The 20,381-nt window shown below is 46.4% G+C and overlaps 7 protein-coding genes and 1 pseudogene across 8 annotated transcripts; 4 read left to right on the forward strand and 4 right to left on the reverse strand.

Moving 5' to 3' along the window:
- Positions 1 to 651: 651 nt before the first annotated feature.
- PADG_01886 (adenosylhomocysteinase) lies at positions 652 to 2,267 on the reverse strand (the record flags this gene model as incomplete). The annotated part of the gene is made up of 5 exons (XM_010758810.1): positions 652 to 1,094; positions 1,151 to 1,752; positions 1,825 to 1,951; positions 2,032 to 2,164; positions 2,229 to 2,267. 5 exons carry the CDS (start codon positions 2,265 to 2,267, stop codon positions 652 to 654), a joined length of 1,344 nt encoding a protein of 447 aa, XP_010757112.1.
- A 960-nt stretch (positions 2,268 to 3,227) lies between these two features.
- Positions 3,228 to 3,440, forward strand: PADG_01887 (uncharacterized protein; the record flags this gene model as incomplete). The annotated part of the gene is made up of 1 exon (XM_010758811.1): positions 3,228 to 3,440. The coding sequence occupies one exon, from the start codon at positions 3,228 to 3,230 to the stop codon at positions 3,438 to 3,440; it is 213 nt and encodes a 70-aa protein (XP_010757113.1).
- A 1,638-nt stretch (positions 3,441 to 5,078) lies between these two features.
- On the forward strand, positions 5,079 to 6,204 carry PADG_01888 (uncharacterized protein; the record flags this gene model as incomplete). Its single annotated transcript, XM_010759317.1, has 3 exons — positions 5,079 to 5,139; positions 5,213 to 5,645; positions 5,712 to 6,204. The coding sequence occupies 3 exons, from the start codon at positions 5,079 to 5,081 to the stop codon at positions 6,202 to 6,204; spliced, it is 987 nt and encodes a 328-aa protein (XP_010757619.1).
- Positions 6,205 to 6,899: 695 nt separating this feature from the next.
- On the forward strand, positions 6,900 to 8,156 carry PADG_01889 (uncharacterized protein; the record flags this gene model as incomplete). The annotated part of the gene is made up of 2 exons (XM_010759318.1): positions 6,900 to 7,434; positions 7,522 to 8,156. 2 exons carry the CDS (start codon positions 6,900 to 6,902, stop codon positions 8,154 to 8,156), a joined length of 1,170 nt encoding a protein of 389 aa, XP_010757620.1.
- Positions 8,157 to 9,499: 1,343 nt separating this feature from the next.
- Positions 9,500 to 9,570, reverse strand: PADG_11336 (annotated as a pseudogene). Its single transcript has one exon. The product of its transcript is annotated as a tRNA-OTHER (tRNA).
- A 1,408-nt stretch (positions 9,571 to 10,978) lies between these two features.
- PADG_11337 (uncharacterized protein) lies at positions 10,979 to 13,261 on the reverse strand (the record flags this gene model as incomplete). The annotated part of the gene is made up of 2 exons (XM_010759591.1): positions 10,979 to 11,093; positions 11,208 to 13,261. The coding sequence occupies 2 exons, from the start codon at positions 13,259 to 13,261 to the stop codon at positions 10,979 to 10,981; spliced, it is 2,169 nt and encodes a 722-aa protein (XP_010757893.1).
- An 11-nt stretch (positions 13,262 to 13,272) lies between these two features.
- On the reverse strand, positions 13,273 to 15,654 carry PADG_11338 (uncharacterized protein; the record flags this gene model as incomplete). Its single annotated transcript, XM_010759592.1, has 1 exon — positions 13,273 to 15,654. One exon carries the CDS (start codon positions 15,652 to 15,654, stop codon positions 13,273 to 13,275), a length of 2,382 nt encoding a protein of 793 aa, XP_010757894.1.
- Positions 15,655 to 17,170: 1,516 nt separating this feature from the next.
- Positions 17,171 to 19,950, forward strand: PADG_01891 (translation initiation factor RLI1; the record flags this gene model as incomplete). The annotated part of the gene is made up of 8 exons (XM_010758812.1): positions 17,171 to 17,190; positions 17,249 to 17,273; positions 17,379 to 17,390; positions 17,452 to 17,854; positions 17,926 to 18,087; positions 18,146 to 18,242; positions 18,298 to 19,369; positions 19,480 to 19,950. The coding sequence occupies 8 exons, from the start codon at positions 17,171 to 17,173 to the stop codon at positions 19,948 to 19,950; spliced, it is 2,262 nt and encodes a 753-aa protein (XP_010757114.1).
- Positions 19,951 to 20,381: the final 431 nt, after the last annotated feature.

The raw sequence follows: 20,381 nt of genomic DNA on the forward strand, positions 1-20,381 counted from the left end.
AGCAACATAAATTGCAGGTGTATCTGCCCAATGAGTTAATGGTTCATGAGCTTCAAGGTTTAAGCTTGTCACCGGTACATAGGATGGACGCAAAAAGTGAGAATATAACGTGTTGAAATCATTTTTATTTTTTTGAGGGGTATCTCATCCATTCACCTCCAGATATATTTCAATGCCACCCACGGCAGAGAATGCCTTCAGCAACAAAAAGTCACTTATTTATGGACAGTTATAATTGGTATTGTTGAAAAATACCAATCACCGCAAAAGAAACAGGCAAAACAAAAAGAAATATAGAAAGAACTTAAATATCTACCCAACACAGAAAAGTTTGATGCCAGTTAAAATCAGTAATGGAAAACCCCGAATTGACATCTATGTAATATTTCTGCCGTTGAAGGACAAAATGCTTTTGGTTTGTTCCCGGCACCAGATCTAAAGATGAATTAAAAATTGATCCTCCGTTTAAGTCATAACATCGTAGCCTCATGTTGAAAAGTCTATGTGTCATGCATCCGTACTCCAGCATTTGCGCAATTGTATATGCACTGAAAAATAGAAGAGGAAAGGTTTAATACCGGTAACTGCGGGGCAAACTTGTTAGAAAAGCGTTTTGGTGACAAAAGAATAGAAAGATAAAATTTGGGCAGCTTACATCTCAGCCTTATAAGGGCCATTAATCTCGAGACCCAGGTACTCAGCCTGCTTAGGGGTGAGTTTGGACAATTTGGCATTGACGTGGTCGAGATGCAACAGAGCAACTTGTTCATCGAGGACCTTGGGGAGAACGTAGACACCAATATCCCGCTTGCCACTAGTAATACCGAACTCGACGTACTTGTTGCCGAAAGCCGCATCCTGAGACTTGTAGAGCAAGATTTGGGCAAGGACTTGGTTCGAGAAGGAGCAGGACATGACAAAAGAAGAATGGCCAGTGGCACAGCCAAGGTTGACCAGGCGACCCTCAGCAAGGAGAATGATGTGACGTCCGTTGGGCATCAGGAAGCGGTCGACCTGAGGTTTGATGTTCTGGACGGACTTGGCGTTCGCCTTGAGCCACGCAACATCGATCTCGATATCGAAATGGCCAATATCTAGCTTCGAGTTAGAAAAATTTTATACACACTGTATCCAGACAAGGGACACTTACTGCAAACAATGGCGTCATCCTTCATGACGGAGAAGTGTTCGCCAGTGAGGATATCGCGGCAACCGGTGCTAGTAACAAAGATTTGGCCGATAGGGGCAGCCTCCTCCATGGTAGTGACCTGGTAGCCAGAAATAGCTGCCTGAAGGGCATTGATGGGGTCGATTTCGGTCACGATGACACGGGCACCCATGCTGTGCAGGGCCTGGGCACACCCCTTTCCAACATCACCAAAGCCAGCGACAACGGCAACCTTGCCAGCAATCATGACATCGGTGGCACGCTTGATGCCATCGACAAGAGATTCTCTGCACCCATAAAGGTTGTCGAACTTGGATTTAGTGACAGAGTCGTTGACATTGACAGCAGGAACAAGAAGCTCATTGTTCTTCAGCATCCGATACAGGTGGTGGACGCCGGTAGTGGTCTCCTCTGACACTCCATAGCAGTCCTTGAGCATCTCGGGATATTTCTTGTGCACAAGAGCAGTCAAGTCGCCACCGTCATCGAGAATGAGGTTAAGCTTCTTTCCATCCTTGAATGCCACCAACTGTTGTTCAAGGCACCAGGTGTACTCTTCTTCAGTCTCACCCTTCCACGCGAATCTGTATTTAATTACCTGGTCAGGGTCTGTTCACGGAATGTAGAACAAACGTTCTTGGAACTGGGGTACTTACACAGGGGTTCCTGATGCAGCAATGGCAGCGGCAGCGTGATCTTGAGTAGAGAAAATGTTGCAGCTCGACCAAGTGACTTCGGCACCAAGAGCTTTAAGAGTCTCGATCAAGACGGCGGTTTGAATGGCTGGAGGCCGAGTATCAGTCACAAAAGCCCCATCTACAGATCGCAATAAAAAATAAAAATAAAAATAAAAATATACGTACTCATATGAAGGCATCCGGCAATTCGGGCACCCGCCAATGGCTGGTCTTGGGCATATTTTGAACGAATGGCCATAAGACCTGGCATCTCAGCCTCAGCGAGCTCAATCTCCCGGCGGCCAAAGGCGGCCAGCGACTACGTAAATGGTGAGTACAATGGATCAATTATCCGTATCAGCAGCAGGGGGAAAACAACGTACGATGTCAGCGACTTTGAACTTGTGGGCTGGGGCACTCATGATGGCTGGGAAACGGACTGAAAATTGATGCGGGGTATGGTGGTCTACGCAGCAATCGGCAAGCAGTTAATTTGGAAATCCATTGACACCAAGTGTACCGAAGTTGGGAGCAAACAGATACGGGGAACATACAGACAGGTGCCGTAAGCAATAGATCTCGCAGAAAGACTTATGAGTGGGGAGAGAAAAGGTTTGAAGAGCGTACAGCACAAGTGATGAAATGAAGGTTGAATGGAAGCTGTTGCTTTTTTTTGGAGGGCTTCACTTTTGAGTTGTCCGGCTTTTCCCGCCAAGCGAACCGGGCCATCAATATTCCGGCTAAAGCACGGGGTTGAATGATAGTTAAAGAAAGACGCAGTACGGAGCAAACTACTTAGACAGGGCTTTATTCGTACCTTTTTCCATTCTATATACTCTATGAAAGCATCAAATTCGGGCTGGTCTCGGACTTAGCTCCCTACACTGATCTGCATGAATAAGAGAATAATGTTGCAGACTGTAACTAGGCCTCCGGAAGGTTATCAGATCGATAGATAGTTAGCCTAACCGTTGTTCATCCCGGTTGTCTTTTGATCTGCTTGGTTTTTGTATCTTTTGCGGAAACGATTTTCTAGAGCCCGTCGTGACCATCCCCATTACAGGCATGCCTTGCCCAGCTACGCCAACTGAGGTCCTGGAGCTGGGGAGGATTACGCTTATGCAACTTTCCATAACTATCCATCAAATGCATTTGCGAACGCAATAACGAATCTAACGAAACTTTAGGTATAGGGGCTCTCTGCGAAAAGTCGACAAATGAAGCCACGGGAAAATCAGGCTCTGAGAATAGTTGCTTGTGCCATGCTGAAGAGATATCATGAAGGAGATCATGTCTCATTTTCACCGGTATCGAAAGGCGACGGTGCAAAAATCATCACTTCAAGTGGTGGGATTAACGAGACGAATAACCCCCCTGGATAAATGGGTGCAGAATGGAGCTTCACACCTGCCACACTACATTCCAAGACTGGAGATGTTGATATCGATATCAAATTAGTATCCGACTGGGATCTGGCTTCAGTGGCCGTCCGGCCAGATCCCACGTTAAGCAAACTTGGTCTTGCTACCCAGTGTATCTCGCGGCTCGAACAGGATTTACTAGAGCGGCTAGCCAGGGCCGAGAAAGAGAAATGAGGACGACTCATGCGCACCAGCTAGGGAGCAGTAGCGTCTGAAATTCTGAGTGAAAACGACGGAGACGATAAATGGCCCCGTATTGGAAGAAGAGAGGGTTTGAAAGAGCACGCACAAACCACCCCCCCCCCCCCCCTTGGATTCTGGGGGGCTTATCGGGAGTTTACACTCGCGTGGATGAAGAGAAGTATACCGCATAGAACAAATTTTAGTTCATATGGATCGAAGAGGCATCGTGCAATTATTACACGGGCTTGACAAGGGCTTGCCATGTGGATATGGCTGCGGATCTGGAAGAATGAATTTTTCGCTAGTTTAACAATGCTGAAAACTGGTGTTGTAGTTGAAAGCCAAAACAGATAGACGAATCAGACGTTTAGAGACTATAACCAATGCTAAATGATAAAGGGAGTTCATGTTTTCCTGTAATGCCGAAACCTCCCTATTACATCACGTATTCTCACTTCAATGCTTAAGTACGGAGTATGTCACTATGCCATAGACAAGCGAACCAACGATTAATCCTCAAATCAAGAAGCTATCTATAAAAGAATCCAATCACACGCACCAATCAGGTAACCGGTTTGGCATTCAAGGCGAAACGAGGGCGTCAATTTGTAGCAGACCTAAAGTTTTAAAGCTGGCGATCACGGAATTAATTCAATGTCTGCAGGATTGATTAGTTACATTTGCTCCTAGATTCAGATGGCACGAGATCCTATGTAGAAACACAGTGGGACCATTGAACCCGCAGAATAACACCTCCAAGTAAGAAGATATCCCTGAATCCCAGCAAAAGTATCCCAGCACCCACTTCATGCAACCATCCTCAAGGTTGGACCCTGCGGATGACATAAATCCTGGAACCGAAATGATCAACCTTCACCAAGCCGTGGAGTCTGGGATCCAAAAGATCGCGAAATAGCCCGAATCCTGATATGGTTTGTATTCGTGACACCCATTTTTCCCTTAACAATGTCAAATTCCATCCTCGATTTTTATGCGTAAGCTGGAACAGAAATCAAGTCGTACAACATTCAGTCCATATGATCATTTTATTTATACCATCCATTGACTTGGTGGGGGTCATTCCTTCATTACACGCGCTAATTACCGGAACAATCACCAGCCCAAGAAAAGCCTATTTGAACCAGAAATCGCAATTCCGAGAACATGGATTATGATGCGTAAGATCAAGGAGACGCCGACTATAACTACCCAATTTCAACATAGTCAATTCCCAGCCGAACCGCCGGTAACGGGTATAATTTGCACATTGTTTGTTGCAGGCTGTCTAAATCCAGAAACTCTCTAGCAATCAAAATCGACTTAGCTTCTGTCTGAGCTGGGATTAAAAAGGACGGATTTTGTTTAACGGCGATACGACTATCTCCCAGGCGGCTGTTTGGGTGCTCGTGAGATGAACATAGGCACCCAGGCAAGAGACCCTAAGGTTGGAAGAATGTATATGTTGAATGTAAATTCTTCCAGATGTTGCTGTTCAGAAACCTGTGCCAAACTATCTAGATAACAGAGCTTCCAACCAAGCTTCAAAAAAACACAAACCACCACTCCACCATTTACATTCACCATTCACCATTCACAGTTCACAGTTCACAATTCACAATTTCCACAACCATGATGAAGCTGCCTACTCTGGCTGGGAAAGATGTTGGCCACACCGGCTACGGCCTCATGGGTAAGGACTCAAGCTCCTTGTACAGCATGGCTTTCGACAGCCTTTCGCTCATACGTTGGCGATCAAAAAACAGGGTTTACATGGCGTCAGGTACCAACTTCGGAGCCCCAATACACAGAGGCGATGAATACAGCTATCTCTCTCGGAGCCAATTTTTGGAACGGTGGTGAAATATATGGAACTCCGGAGCATAATTCTCTCCACATTCTTCGAAATTATTTTGCGAAACACCCAGAGGCTGCAGAGAAAGTTGTTCTTAGCATAAAAGGAGGAATGATAAAAGGGCAGCTCAAACCAGACGGTTCCGAGGAAAATCTCCGGCGGAGTGTAGATGATTGTTTATCGATCCTAGATGGTACAAAGGAGATAGATATTTTTGAATGTGCCCGACTGGATCCTAAGTACCCAGTCGAAGAAACCATTGGCCATCTCGCAAAAATGGTCAAGGAAGGAAAGTTTAAGGCTATCGGTCTAAGCGAGGTTGATGCAGAGACAATACGTCGCGCGTGAGTAGTCGTATACAGATGGACCCAGACCAAAACATCAACAGAACTGACCTCGGGAAATTACAGACACAAAGTCCACCCGATTGCGTCAGTCGAGGTTGAATTGTCCTTGTGGACTCCAGATATTCTCAAAAACGGAGTTGCTTCGACCTGTGCGGAGCTCGGGATACCCATTGTGGCCTACTCTCCGCTTGGCAGGGGTGCGCTGGCGGGTGGAGCGACTAAAGCCTCCGATCTTCCTGAAGGCGATATACGACGCAATTATCCAAGATTCCAAGATGAGGCTATGGCCACAAACATAATATTCATCGAAAATGTTAAATCCTTTGCTCAAAGGAAGGGCATAACAGCCGCTCAAGCTGCATTGAACTGGGAAAGGACGCTAAGCAACAGCAGCAACATGCCAACCATCATCCCGATACCTGGAGCCACCACCAAGGAGCGGGTGATGGAGAATATGCAAACGATGCCTTTGTTTTCCGCCGAAGAAATGAGAGAGATTGACGAGATGATTAGCGCAAGCACTATAATTGGAGGAAGATATCCTCCTGCCCACTAGTTCCATGTGAGCACATAAATGTCCATATAATTTTAATAGCATAGATAGATAGATAGATAGATAGATAGATAGATTTTCGGGTACGTTGCTCGAGAATTGTTATCTATTTTTCATGTTCACTTTCGCGCAAACCTACTGTGCTGCACTGTGGCAAGTCAGATAAACTTATACTAAAATACTTCAAAACTGCGAGAAGTAAATCAAGGGGTACGAAGTGGAGCAATCAGATCAAGTGTAGGAATTGTGTCAACAGCCAATTTCACAAGATAAATGGAAATTGTCAGTATTGCAGAATTCTCTTATTTCATCATTTGTAAATTTTAGAAACGCAAAGAAAAGTGCAAGATCATCTTACAAGAATGAGAACCCATGTATCCCGCCAGAATCCCGCCAGAAGTTCTGTCTAGGTGGCATTATTGTGACACACTGCTTCCAAACATCATCATCCAGGGAGGAGAATGACTTTAGGTCAAATGAACGGTGAAGTTGTTGCAAGATAAGTGGGAAATTGTTGAAAATTGAAGATTTTTATAACCAGAGTTAATACTTGATCATGTGACCTTGATTGCCATGAAGCTGCGCACCTCAACCATTCAACATCAAACATTCAGCCATCACAGATTGCGGTAATTCACAGGGGATATTTTGCTCTCTCACTGCTCAAAGATTGGATAACACAGACGTTGCCCCTAACAATGGCTGACTCCCCCGGCTCTCCTCTCTCCTCTCTTGCTTCTGATGAGTTCGCGGAGGACATGAAGTTCGAGGACCATCACTCACCAACTGTTTCGTCATCCCAAATGCCTCCTTCAAAACGTCGTCGAACTGGTATCGCATCATGGGATCGACATACACCCATCTCATCCATTCATGAAGATATCCCACCAGCATCTCCTACCGCTTCGATCTCATCCGATACCTCTGGTGAGCTGCCAAATTCACCTTTCACCCTGTCCCTAATAGGCGGTGGTGTAGAGGACGACTACAGCGGACAGGGACGGGATCAAGTCACTGTTTGCCAATGGGAAGGATGCAATGCGAATGATCTGGGAAATATGGATGCTCTTGTCAAACATATCCATGATGATCACATTGGATCTAGACAGAAAAAGTATCTATGCGAGTGGAGTGACTGTGCTAGGAAGGGCCAGACACATGCGAGTGGGTATGCATTGCGAGCGCATATGAGAAGCCATACAAAAGAGAAACCGTTCTATTGTACTTTACCCGGTAAGCTTTCTTTCGTCCTTGCGCCAGTAAGAAGATGTCAATACGAGATGCCAAGTTCATCCCACTAACAATCTTTCGTCAAAATAGAGTGCGATCGAAGCTTCACACGTTCAGACGCTCTTACAAAACACATGCGAACCGTTCATGAAACTGATGTCCTTCGCCCTACGGATGCTACTTCAAAAGGAGGTGCCAGCGCGACGACAACAGGCAACGCTAAACCAACCCGGATCAAACTAAAGCTCTCCCAACCCGCAAAGGAGGGTAGCCATGACGGAGACAAAAACGATATCACGAAAGAATCGGATCCGTCAACAATTCCCTATCTCGGTCCCGAATTAGGATTCGACGACCACGAACTTTCCCTTTCCCCGGAGCAGTTGTGTCATCTTCTATGTCGCCAGATCCACTGGGCGGAGCAAGAAGCTGCCCAGCTGAAACGTGACTGGGATATAATAGAACCTATTAGAAAGGAGTCATGGAGAGATAAAGAGTTAATTTTCGAAGACGTCATACATGCGGAACTTCGTGTGTTCAGGTCCGCTATATCTGCAGAGGATCTGGCTATTGCTCCAGGGAAGAATGGGGCCATGCCACTTAACGAAGCCTCGTTGTCGGTAATAGCGAGTAAAGGGACTGAGGTGTCGAGATCGAATGGTCCTCCAGACTCTATTAGGCCCGATACAAAAAATTCACAAGAAACAGGACCCGTTGAGGCTTGATTATTGCACTACTGGCAAATTATTTTTGTAATTTGTGAACCTTTTTTCCATTTTGTGTTTCATTTGTAATGAGAGATTTATCTGGTGAACAGGGTATGGGACACGGTTACTGAGCGAAACCTGAGCTTCTCTTTTTGATATTGCAAAGAACATTGGCATGCTTTCCTTTAACTTAATGTAAAATTATTCTTGTCTGACAATTTACTACCATTCCCACTTTGTACCCTTTTATCCTTCAAGTTCTCGGATCAAGCATGATCAATGCGAACAGTTATCTCCTTCACTTTTCATCCAACTTGACAAGCTTTGGATTGAAATAATTAAAACAATACTTAACTTCACCCAACCAGCATGATGAACTATACTCATGATCAAATAAGTATCAAACCATGACATTTCAGAAAAAGGGCTAGATCCCATCTAGTAAGGATGTTTGGCAACGGATCTACGGGGAAACGCCTGTGACAGTGAAAGAGTCGCATCTGGAATGGGTTTTCAAAGTAAGTGCAACAAGTCAACTGGCCCATCAAAAAAGATTGGTTTCCCCATGCGTAAATCTCATCTGTCTTGGAGATATTAACCTCAAGTAATTGAAGCAGCCCAACTCCAGTTCCGTAACCGAGGTTGACCAGAATGGTAAGGCTGCTTGTTGAAATGAGAGCCTCCATTTCAGAAATACGGTTCTTTAGAAGGAAGGATATCTTGCACAAACAAGCATTCATTGAGATTGAGCTTCATATGCTGGGCAAAGTTGGTAGTTCAACGGGCCAACCACACAAAGGATGGGCTTGTGTCGGAGTTCCGGCTTGAAGCCATGTAAAATGGATTCGCGAACCTCCGGTTCGAGAAAAGAGCAACACGAAATATCAATCACCCCTATTTAAATAACTGATGCCCCTGTCGACCGCTTGAAGTAGAGAGATGAGGAACATTTCTTCTCCAACCAAGAGAGCGGAAACTATCATTATAAAACCTCTATTATATAAAGACCCCGCACAATGTGTATGGATAAGCCCTGCTGCAACCCTAACACTATGGGAGATAGGGCAACCGCCTACCTCCTTGCTCTGAATCTTTTCGCCATTGCTCCTCACCACAGGCTCTCTCAGGATTACCGCTCATCATAGGTCCAAAAGGTTCATCTCCACTCAAGACGCACGTCAGGGATCTCAGATATGCTCGGCCCCATTTCCCTGGAGGCCGCAGGACTCTCGCCCCAAACTTGCCCAAACAAACTCGCTAACTGTTTGCCAACCCTGACACCCTCAAAAAGCTAGCAAAACTCGCTCAAGCAAAGCAAGCACAAAAGTGCCGCTTGCAAGAGTTGCTCCCAAGCGTCAAGGAGCATTTGCTGGGAATTGAGCCTAGGCTGGCGCGGCCACAACGTGACATCTTACCACTCGACCACACCGTCGATCTGTATAATTCGATAGCTCCACCTGCTTGGTAACCACCGTGCAGCCAACGTTGATAAAAGTAACTATATTTTGTGCTCTACTATTGATGTCAATCTGGTTACTTGAAGTTGGTGATGACGAGAAGAACCCTTACATTCTGTAGCATATTATCCATTCGCTGGTAGGACAACACGCAAAAGCCCTTGAAGGAGATTGCAATCATCTCAGAAAAAAGTAAAAAACCACGCGGACAAGTGGGCAATGATCAGGGAAAGGTGTATGAATTTGATATCTCAGTCTGCTTCTGCTCTCATCCAAACCGTGCGATATGTTCAGCTACCAAAACTCGTCAAGATCAGTATCGTTGGCTAGCTCTGACGACACCTCTTTTTGCTTCGTCAAAAAAGTGAGGATACGGATCCGAGAAACAACCAAGACCAACTTAAAAGAACGAGAAAGAATTCCATATTTGGCACAGTTCAACCATAGACTAAAGGTGAAAGGATCGCATCGTTGTTAATGGCATCCCTAATATTTTTTGAATTATCCGTCCCTGCCTCCCAAAGCAAGTCGAACCATTGTCGGGTTGAGAAGATTTGTTAGCTCCCTAACAAAACCCGGTGATCTGCCTTTCTCGCGTCAGCCCGCTAGACAATGACCCCACGAGAGATACGATCAGTGCAGAAAATTGTTGGAGACAAAACGATATAATCAGGATATATCTAGCGAAAAAAAAAGATGGTTCCATTGGTTGCGGGCAAAATTTTTGTAGGGCTGTCAAGAGATAAACAGTCCCTAGATGGCACGATTCTAACGTGCCGTAGTCACATATATCAAAAAAAAAAAAAAAAAAAAAAGGAAGGGAAAGAAAAGAAAAGAAAAAGAAAAAGAAAAAAGAAATAACAATGAAAGCATGTTGTATGAGACAGGAGACAATAATCTCATATGATAAAAATAATAAAATGAAGTACACCATAGTGAAAACTCGTGACGCAAAATCTCAAGTAAATATCCCACAATTGAAATGTCTCCTGTAGAGTTCCAATGAGATAGAAGTTAGAACGCCGTCGCCATGCAGGAACAAAAAGAAGAAAAATGGATGAAATAAAAATAAAGAGATGATAGATGATAGGATAGAAAATATAATCCGCAATACACAACTGCGACAAAACTCTACAGAACATAAAGGGACCGTATATGAGCCACGTGCTGCTATAAGACCACAAACTCCAGGCTGAGTAGATATATGCTGAAGAAGAGAAAACGCAAAGAGTAGAGTCGGAAACCAGACATCCTATCAAATAGTTGTTAACAGATAGATGCCCCAAGACAATCGCAAAAGTTGTCATTGACAGGGCTGCCCTGCTCCGCACATTTAAGCTTTGCAATATTGTTGACAAGCACTCGAGGTGCCTTGATCGTGGATTATTGACGTTGTTGGGCCGATTCACCGTTTTCAGCAGCGACAAGACGATCGAACATGTTAAGGAGAGCTGTTGCTGGAGTACCCTTGTTGGGCCAATAGGTCGCAGCGTATCCCCTATTGGAGCTCGTTAGTATGTGAATAAAAAACATATGTTGGATACAAGTGAGAAAAACGGGGATAGAGAAAGGAAAAACAGAAAATAAAGAAAGAAAGAAAGAAAAGACATACCACAACCGCTCCTCCAACGAGGCTGGTGCCTCTCTACCTTCCAAAGTGTCACGAATAAACTCTCCAATGAGACGCAGTAACCGGCGCAGCTCCCCTGCTCGATCAGTCTTGCTTGGGATGTTCTCCTTGGTGACCTGCGATACCCGCTTGAGATGCTCCCGGATAGGCTTGAATATAACCCTGAGCACGCCGTCATTGCTACTAAAGCCGCTTCCACCATGGTCGTTGCTATGGCGGTAACGATCTCTCTCATCCCGACTTCCCTTCATGCGAGGACGGTCAGACCTGTAACCGTCAGCAGCGGAGTTGTTGGTAAAATCAGCACTCTCTCGAGATCTGTGGTGAGCACGAGATCGTGATTTGTCCGAGTCTCGTGGCTTGCGGGGTAGGGAGGGTGCCGGGGACGCCGAGACACTCCCACTCGCATGACCCTTGGAATGCAACCCGTTCTTCTTGATATTGCGGTGATGGTTCTCTACGGCTCTCTTCGCTATCATGTTCGAACCATTGGTCATTTTGTCCTTCAAGACTGACAAGAGATAGTCTGCACGGCGGACCAGATGGACAGCTCCGGGAGACTTAGTTGCACCTTTCACACCACCGTTCATGCGTTCCGCTTTCCGGTCAACCCGATGTTCCTCGAGAAAAAACTTGTCGGCAAGGGCAAGATCGGGGTCATCGCGAATCTGAGCCCAGGCACCGTAGCCGTGGCGAGCGATGCCAATGCAAAGCATGCCATCTTCGCGAGCACCCCATGGGCATGTATAATCAGCACCTTTCGTAGCTTCTGGGATACGAAAGCTTTTAGGATCAGCAAGATCAGCAGTTGCATCTCTCAGGATACGCATTTCATTAGGTCTTTCCACAATCGTCTCTGCATTAAGCCGTTTCACACCTTGATGGTCGAAAAGAATCGCCTTCCTCTCTTTCTTGGTGAAACCCTTCCCTTCGCGCTCAAGGGCATTGAGTCGGTTATTCTCCTCCTTGAGAAGAGCATGTGCTTTCTCGATCACATCACTCAAAGCAGCTTTCACCACAGCTATATCCCGGCCAATAAGCCTAGCTTCGCGAATTAAATCGTCTTGCCGGTCATGAATGTCACCATATCGAAGATATGCACGGATAAGATGTCTATACTCCTTTTCGCTGAGTGGTCGACTGGGGTCTGGAGGAGGCGGTGCATCAGACACATCGTCAGCGTCAATGTTAACTTGCTCTCGTGCACGTCGCTTCGCCTGGCGCTCCTGTCGTCCATCCAATGGTTCTTTCCGTTTACGCGGCTGATTTCGCTCGATCTCTTGTGCCAGGAACTGCTCATGGGCCCGGCGTTCTTCCTCTGCTTTAATCTGCTCAAGCTCCTCCTTTGGAATGATCTGGTCCCAGGTAAGCTCATCCACTTTCACATCAACAAACTCAAAGGCTTTTAGGAACTCTTCTCCACCATCAGCCTCCATGCCTTCAGCTTGTTCTGTTTTGTGCTCTTCAGCGTTCTCCAGCACAGAGTCGATATCCAGCTCCTCCAGTTTCTTTTGGTTCCCAGATTGCTCAAACATACGCTGACCGCGACGCTTGAGAATGCGAGATATGTCGTCAGAAGAGGTGGGTTCGCTGATTTGGGCACCAGCACGGGCCATTTTGTCTTTGAGTTCAATCGCTTCTTTATCAGTAACTCCTCGCTGTATAGTAATGAATTCAAGCAGTAGCTTATTTCGCGCTCTTTCGAGGACCTCTTCTTCAACAGTGTCCTTGGACACAAGACGATACACGCTGACGGGCTTAGTCTGTCCTATTCTATGAGCGCGTGCCATTGCTTGCAGATCAGCTTGAGGGTTCCAATCTGAATCAAAGAGGACAACTGTATCGGCGGTCATGAGGTTAATTCCCAAGCCTCCCGCACGAGTGGAGAGGAGGAAAGCAAAATCATTGCTATCCGGAGCATTGAAGTGTTCGATAGAAAGGCGTCGGGGACCAGCAGCGATTGTGCCATCTAACCGTTGATAGGCGTAGCCACGTACATCCATGTAGTCGGCTAGGATGTCAAGCATCCGAACCATTTGGCTGAAAATCAAAACACGATGGCCATCCTTAATTTGGCCAAAAGTTGATCCAACAACATCATTTTGCCACTGCTCGTGATGATGGCACGCATCATTTCTTCACGGCCAGTCTTCCCCTCTAATATCCTAGACTCAGCGTTGGGAAACATAAACGGATGATTGCTGGCCTTCTTTAGCTCCATCATGATATTTAGCAAGGACTGCTTCTGGCCTTTACTTCCTTGGTTTAGAGCAGCGTAGTTTTTCGTCAGGATGTTTTTGTAGTATTCAAGTTGGACATCTGATAATTCGACTCGAATAATCTTCTCTGATTTCGGGGGCAGATCCGATTCGACCTTTGATTTAGTACGGCGAAGCATGTAGGGTTGAATGGATTTGGTAAGTTCCGCTAACTTCACACTGGCCGCTTCACAACTCAAGTCCATGTCATCGTCAATTTGGATGAGCCCGGGGTTTAAGAAATCCATCAAAGCAGAGAGTTCACCAAGGTTGTTCTGAACCGGGGTCCCAGTGATGAGCAGTCGACTAGGTGACTTGAATTCGACGAGCCTAGAGTAAAGTTGCGAATCCCGATTCTTGAGTCGATGAGCCTCATCCACAGCCATAAACTGCCACTTGATTTGACTGAGGAAGGTAGCGTCAACGAGAACGTATTCGTAAGTGGTCAAAAGGACATGGAACTTGGGCCGCCTAACATTCCCATCCATTAACAATTCATAATCCTTTATGATATTCCGAGAAACTTCGTTGCCATTGTAGACAACGTAGTTCAGATCAGGCGTCCAATTATCAAAGGTCTCCGCCCAGGAAGGCATTGTAGATAGCGGAACAACGACAATGAACGGTCCTTGCTGATTTCTAACATGCCGCAGCCAGCTTATAAAGGCAACCGTTTGGACAGTCTTCCCCAAGCCCATCTCATCAGCAAGGACCACATTTCGACCACGAACCCAGTTATACGCCATGAAGTTCACACCTTTGACTTGGAACTCCTTGAGTTCGCCGTTCATAACATAGCTTGGGGTGCCATGGATAGGCTCGAAGGGAGCTCGCGTTGCAGGGTTTGATTCCATTTTGTTTGATATAGGTGGATGGGAGCAGCGGTCAAGATAACGATCGATTTCCCGCTGAGCAATCTCGCTGACGAGGGACGCAGGTTCCCAAGTACAGGAGTCATAAAAGAGCCGTTTCCATTTGACGTAGTACTGCGTTTCACCATCGATCTCACGAGAACCGATGACACGTTCTGCTAGTTTATAATCTTCAATAGCATCCACATCACGTTCCCGGTCAAGGTTCCATTTCTCCTTTTCCTCGGGAATGACTTCAGGGTCCCTCATGTACTGTATGGCTTGGGACAAGGTTTTGCGGATGTAGTTCTCTAGCCGACGCACGCCCCTACAGCTGGCAAGAGATTCTACAGTCTCCCAAGTTGCATGATAGTGGGATTTCCCTTGCCATTTAATATAGAACTCACAGTCATGGCGACTCAGGTCGTGTCGTGTGATGTCAATGCCGTCCTTGAACCTATGGTTGAGCACGACGTCAATGCCAGGAGTTGTGTCATCGACTGCCGTAGCCCATTCACCTGGTGTCATCATCCCTGATTCATCTTCGAATTCATCGTCATCGTCATCTTCATTATAATTAGATACTCTATTCGCGCGTCTAGTAGAAAAGCGGATTTCGGCATGGGTGGGTATTAGGTTGTCGGCAGACTGAGCCAGTCGTCGACGTTTGGATTTTGAGGTTCTCCTACGCGAGCCTTGATATTCATCGCTATCGGAGTCAGACGCAGATTCTATTGATTGGGAGAGGGAGGGACGTTGTGATGAACGATTTGGGGTGCGTCGTCTCCGCTTTGAAGTGGGTGCAACAGCGTCAGAGTCGGAATCGGAAGTGGTATGGGCTGTCTGGCGCACAGATCTCGCACGGCTACTGCGACGCAACCCATATAAACTTGGATTATTTCTTATAAAGTCATCCTCGATTATGGGGGATTTTCGCTTTGTGCCCCTCTTCAGGTTATGGGTCGATGAGTTGGCCGAAATAGAAGCGAGATGCGCGCCAGAGGCGTCTTCGACAGCGGAATCAGCATCATTCTCACTCATGACCCTTTCAGAAACTGGAGAAGCTAGGCCATCGGTATAATTGTCATTATCCGATGAGTCGGAATTTATCTCCGCATTAAACTCCTCAGCGGGGTCATCGGACTCCGCATCCCCACTCTCAAGGTGCTCTGCGTCTTCATCGGAGGAGTGTTCCTCGTCAGCACTGGCTGCGGACATGTCGCTCACGTTACCGATGTTTGAGGAGGATTGATTATCATGTTTCTCGTTAATATCATTTGTGAGGGAGGACTGGTGGCCGTTGGGCAATGTAGACGGCATCGAGGCGGATGGGATCACCATGCTACAAGCTATGAGATTGAAAAGTCAGCATTGGGGAGCAATTAAGCCTGAAAATGCATTTTAAAGCATGGGACGAGCTACAGGACACATATGCGACTGGAGATACGAGTTGCAGAAGTTCTATAACTGGTAAGAGAGGGTAGCATATGTAGATTTGATGGAATGTATTGATTTTATAGATGGGTTGATGAAATAAGAATGAAGAAGAGATGGCGCGCAGCAAAAGCCAGAATAACGAGACAGCAAGAAGGGCAATCAATACTGTAACAATCACAGCATCGATTTCATCAACATAGCAAACAGCAGAAGGCCTCATCATCCAAACGAAGAGTGTCAAGGGGTAACAGGGTGGGTCGAGGATGGTAGATGGAGAAGTACACAAGCGAGCGGCGCGTGACGGGATTTAGTCGGCGGACAAAGGGAGAAAAGAGAAACTTACGATCCATAACTTGGTGGCCCCGAGGCAGAAATACGTAGCTAGCAATATGGAGGGAAAAAAGAGTGTGGGTGGGGGGTGAAAAAAGGGGGGAGTGGAAAGGGGAGGTTGCTGCATTGGAGTTCTGGTTGGAGAGAGTTTTTAGGAGGAGGGAAGAAACGAAGATGAACGAGCGAAGAGTTGGTGGTTGGCGGTTCCCAAGACTCAACAGCCGCTCCATTGCCAAGGCTTGGGTTTCGCAAAGGGTTTAGCGGCTGGACAAAGGCCGCACTGAGCACCGGGCCAATGACGCTAGGCTGATCTGGGTTTAGCGGAGGTCATTGCAAGCGACTTGGATGACTATGCCATTGGCACTCGGCTTATCGCCTCTGCCCGGTACAACGCACTATGATTGGTCAACTGCCGCGAATACTTATTAGTGTCACGTGAGAATATCTTCCCTTTCCGGTTAGAGGATTGAAACTTACAGAGGTACCACGCAATACGGAGGTGTATTATGGGATAATAATAGTTAAAATGTTTTTAAATCAAGGGTTATCTTTTTTATTTTATATTATATGTGAGGTACTCCCGTGAAAGTGTTCAATTATCGGTGGGTATCAGCAATGGCTGCTTGAGTGGCTGATAGATGGTTTCGCATGCCCCAGTGGCTCTCGGATGTCCAGCCAGTAGAATCCGCTGCATTTCTGCCTGACTAATTTCCAGGTTGGTTTGGCTCTGTTCGTCGCGTAGTCCGTACCGTACGGTAAAATATTTCCTGGCAGCCAAAAAAATGTCCCACTCGCACTTTTTGAGATCCCACAATTCCTCCTCTGTCCGCCAACTCCCTCCCTTCTATCTCTTGGGTCTCTCTCTCTCAGTTGACTCGATTCCTTTTTACTTGGCTTCTTTTCTTTTTCATATACATCCCCCGGTTGGTCCTCCTTGTGAGGCTTCACCTGCTATTTTGGACGGTTTTCAGCGCATATCTCTCGACGTCAAAGCAGGTGGAGGAACAACATCGTCTCCATATTTATTCCTCGACTCTTAACCACACTCGAAACATTCACTACCGTCATCATGTCTGACAAACTGACTAGGTTAGAATATAGCTGTCTATTTCATTATTTATTAAAATTACTGACTGTTGTCCTCCAGAATTGCCATCGTCAATAGTGACAAGGTGTGCAATGCACCTAACCATTCCCCTCAATTTTTTGACCCGAGAAGGGTATCGGGGATAAATATCACAACTACTGCTAATCAATATACTTTATGATTCATACAGTGCAAACCCAAGGTATTTCATATCCCTCCATTCATCTGTCTGCTCTAAACACTTCTCTAATATATCCCTTCAGAAATGCCGTCAGGAGTGCAAGAAGTCATGCCCAGTTGTTCGCACCGGCAAACTCTGCATCGAAGTCACCCCTGAATCAAAGATTGCTTTCATTTCGGAACGCCTATGTATAGGATGCGGTATCTGCCCAAAGAAATGCCCATTCGGTGCCATCCATATCATCAACTTACCCACCAACCTCGAGACCCAGGTCACCCATCGATACTCGGCAAATAGTTTCAAACTGCACAGGTTGCCTATGCCGCGGCCAGGACAGGTTTTGGGTTTGGTTGGGACCAACGGTATTGGCAAGAGCACTGCTCTCAAAATTCTCAGTGGAAAGCTGAAACCAAACTTGGGCCGATATGACAATCCCCCCGATTGGGAGGAGATCTTGAAGTACTTCCGTGGCTCAGAATTACAAAGTAGGACCATACCAAAAAGAAATATCCCTTTTCATTCCCTTTCAACCAAATGTTAACTGAAATTTCTCTAGACTACTTTACGAAAGTCCTTGAAGACGATTTGAAGGCCGTTGTCAAGCCGCAGTATGTCGATCAGATTCCCCGGGCAGTCAAGGGCCCAACCAAGGAGGTGGAGCTCCTTATCAAAGCACGCTCTCAGATGGACAATATGGACCATATTATGGAAGTCCTTGGTATGTGGTCATCTCTTTCATCTGTCGCATCACATCCACTAATGAGGTTATCCCATAGAACTCAATCAAGTTAAGGATAGAGATGTTGGGCTTCTTTCAGGAGGAGAGTTGCAGAGATTCGCCATCGCCCTTGTTTGTGTCCAGCAAGCTGATGTGTAAGGCCCCACCTCCATTCGTATATCTCCAACAGGAAGCTCACTTCGAGTTTAGGTACATGTTTGACGAGCCGTCATCCTACCTGGATGTCAAACAGCGTCTCAGCGCCGCCCGTATCATCAGAGAACTCCTACGTCCAGATGATTATGTCATCGTAGTTGAGCACGATTTGTCCGTTCTTGACTATCTGTCTGACTTCATTTGCGTTCTCTACGGTCGCCCTGCTGTCTACGGTGTTGTCACCCTACCTTCCTCCGTTCGTGAAGGTATTAACATTTTCTTGGATGGGCATATTCCCACGGAGAACTTGCGATTCCGTGAAGAGTCCCTTACATTCCGGATCGCGGAAGCTGGAGATGAATTCTTGGTCGACAAGGGAAGAGCATTTAGCTACCCGAAAATGGAGAAGACACTGGGTGGTTTCCATCTCTCTGTCGCCCCCGGTCAATTCACCGATTCTGAAATCATTGTCATGATGGGTGAAAACGGAACTGGAAAGACGACATTCTGCAAACTCCTTGCTGGTGCAGAGAAGCCAGATGGTCGCACAACTGTTCCTCCAATGAACATCAGCATGAAACCGCAGAAAATCACACCCAAATTCCAGGGCACCGTGCGCCAACTGTTCTTCAAGCGTATCAAAGCGGCTTTCCTGTCCCCTCAATTCCAGACTGACGTCTACAAGCCACTGAAGCTCGATGACTTCATTGACCAAGAAGTCCAAAACCTCTCTGGTGGTGAATTGCAGCGTGTCGCTATTGTTCTCGCACTCGGTATTCCCGCCGATATCTACTTGATCGATGAGCCTAGCGCCTACCTGGATTCTGAACAACGTATCGTGGCTGCCCGAGTCATCAAGCGTTTCATCATGCACACCAAGAAGACGGCTTTTATCGTCGAACACGACTTCATCATGGCAACTTATCTTGCTGACCGCGTCATCGTTTTTGACGGCAAGCCATCCGTGGATGCCCGAGCCAATACTCCAGAGTCCCTTTTGACCGGATGCAACAAGTTCTTGAAAAATCTGGATGTAACATTCCGCCGTGATCCAAACAGCTACCGTCCGCGAATTAACAAGCACCAGAGCCAGCTTGACCAGGAACAAAAGTTGAGTGGAAATTACGTAAGTTTTAACTATCTCCTCCCCCAAACAACCCCTCCACACTTTATTTGATTTCCACGACATTTTTGCATTTTACTAACTTCAATTCCAACGACAGTTCTTCCTGGAAGAAGAGAGTTGAAAAAGGTGTTCCACGAGATCATGACCGTGACGGTCCCCACAACCGACGCCATCGTATACGACACTTGGGTAAAAACGGCGTTGACGTGTTAGCATTTTCTGGCGTTAGCAAAGGCGCTGGAGGCTGTAAGGGGAAACGCAGCTCCGCGGGTCTCTCTGACGAAGACTCATCGGTTGGAGGCGACGACGACGATGAGGACGATCTGGAAGTTGGCATGGACGGCAGTTCGTTCTCCAGCCTTTTGTCCAGATCCTCCTGTGCGATGCATGTCCGTCTACTCCTGATTACGAAGCCGCGTCCCGTACCTTTCATTGCCCAATGCATTTGTTTAGGCCAATCTCAGTTTAATATTTTGTTACTTACTTATTCCCCTGACAAAATGGGTTGGCGTATTTGCATGCTTCGGTACAGGAAAAATAAATGGGTAGAACTGGGAATATGGACTTTAACGAAATTATGAACTTCTCGTATTTGATGAAAAGTTTTCCTCTTTTACGGACTCGACTGGACTTGGTATGTGCTACAAAGGAGGTTAATGGTCAAACAACATAAAATAAGACGACAAACTTGGCTGCCACTCAATACCCCGCGCCCACTTAGTTTACTAGAAGCAGCCTATTTTTATCTCATCGGTCTTTTTTTACATCCTTTGCAACACGATGCGAATATTGTTTGTATTTCCCTACGTGGTTTGTTTCCTATTCCAAGCTTGTTTTTAACTTCTTTGGCGTCTTGCCCTACCAACCCCCCCCCCCCCCCCTTCCATTGCTTTTTAAAGTCATCCCTTTGTCCACGTTCCTGAAGCTCAAACATCAGGGCATCCCCTTTACCCGCCAAAAAAACAAAAATATTCCGCGGTAGGATGGCGTTGTGGATTCTGGGAAGGGAAAT

The sequence above is a fragment of the Paracoccidioides brasiliensis genome (assembly GCF_000150735.1).
Source record: "Paracoccidioides brasiliensis Pb18 unplaced genomic scaffold supercont2.2, whole genome shotgun sequence".
In the NCBI taxonomy this organism is placed as follows: domain Eukaryota; kingdom Fungi; phylum Ascomycota; class Eurotiomycetes; order Onygenales; family Ajellomycetaceae; genus Paracoccidioides; species Paracoccidioides brasiliensis.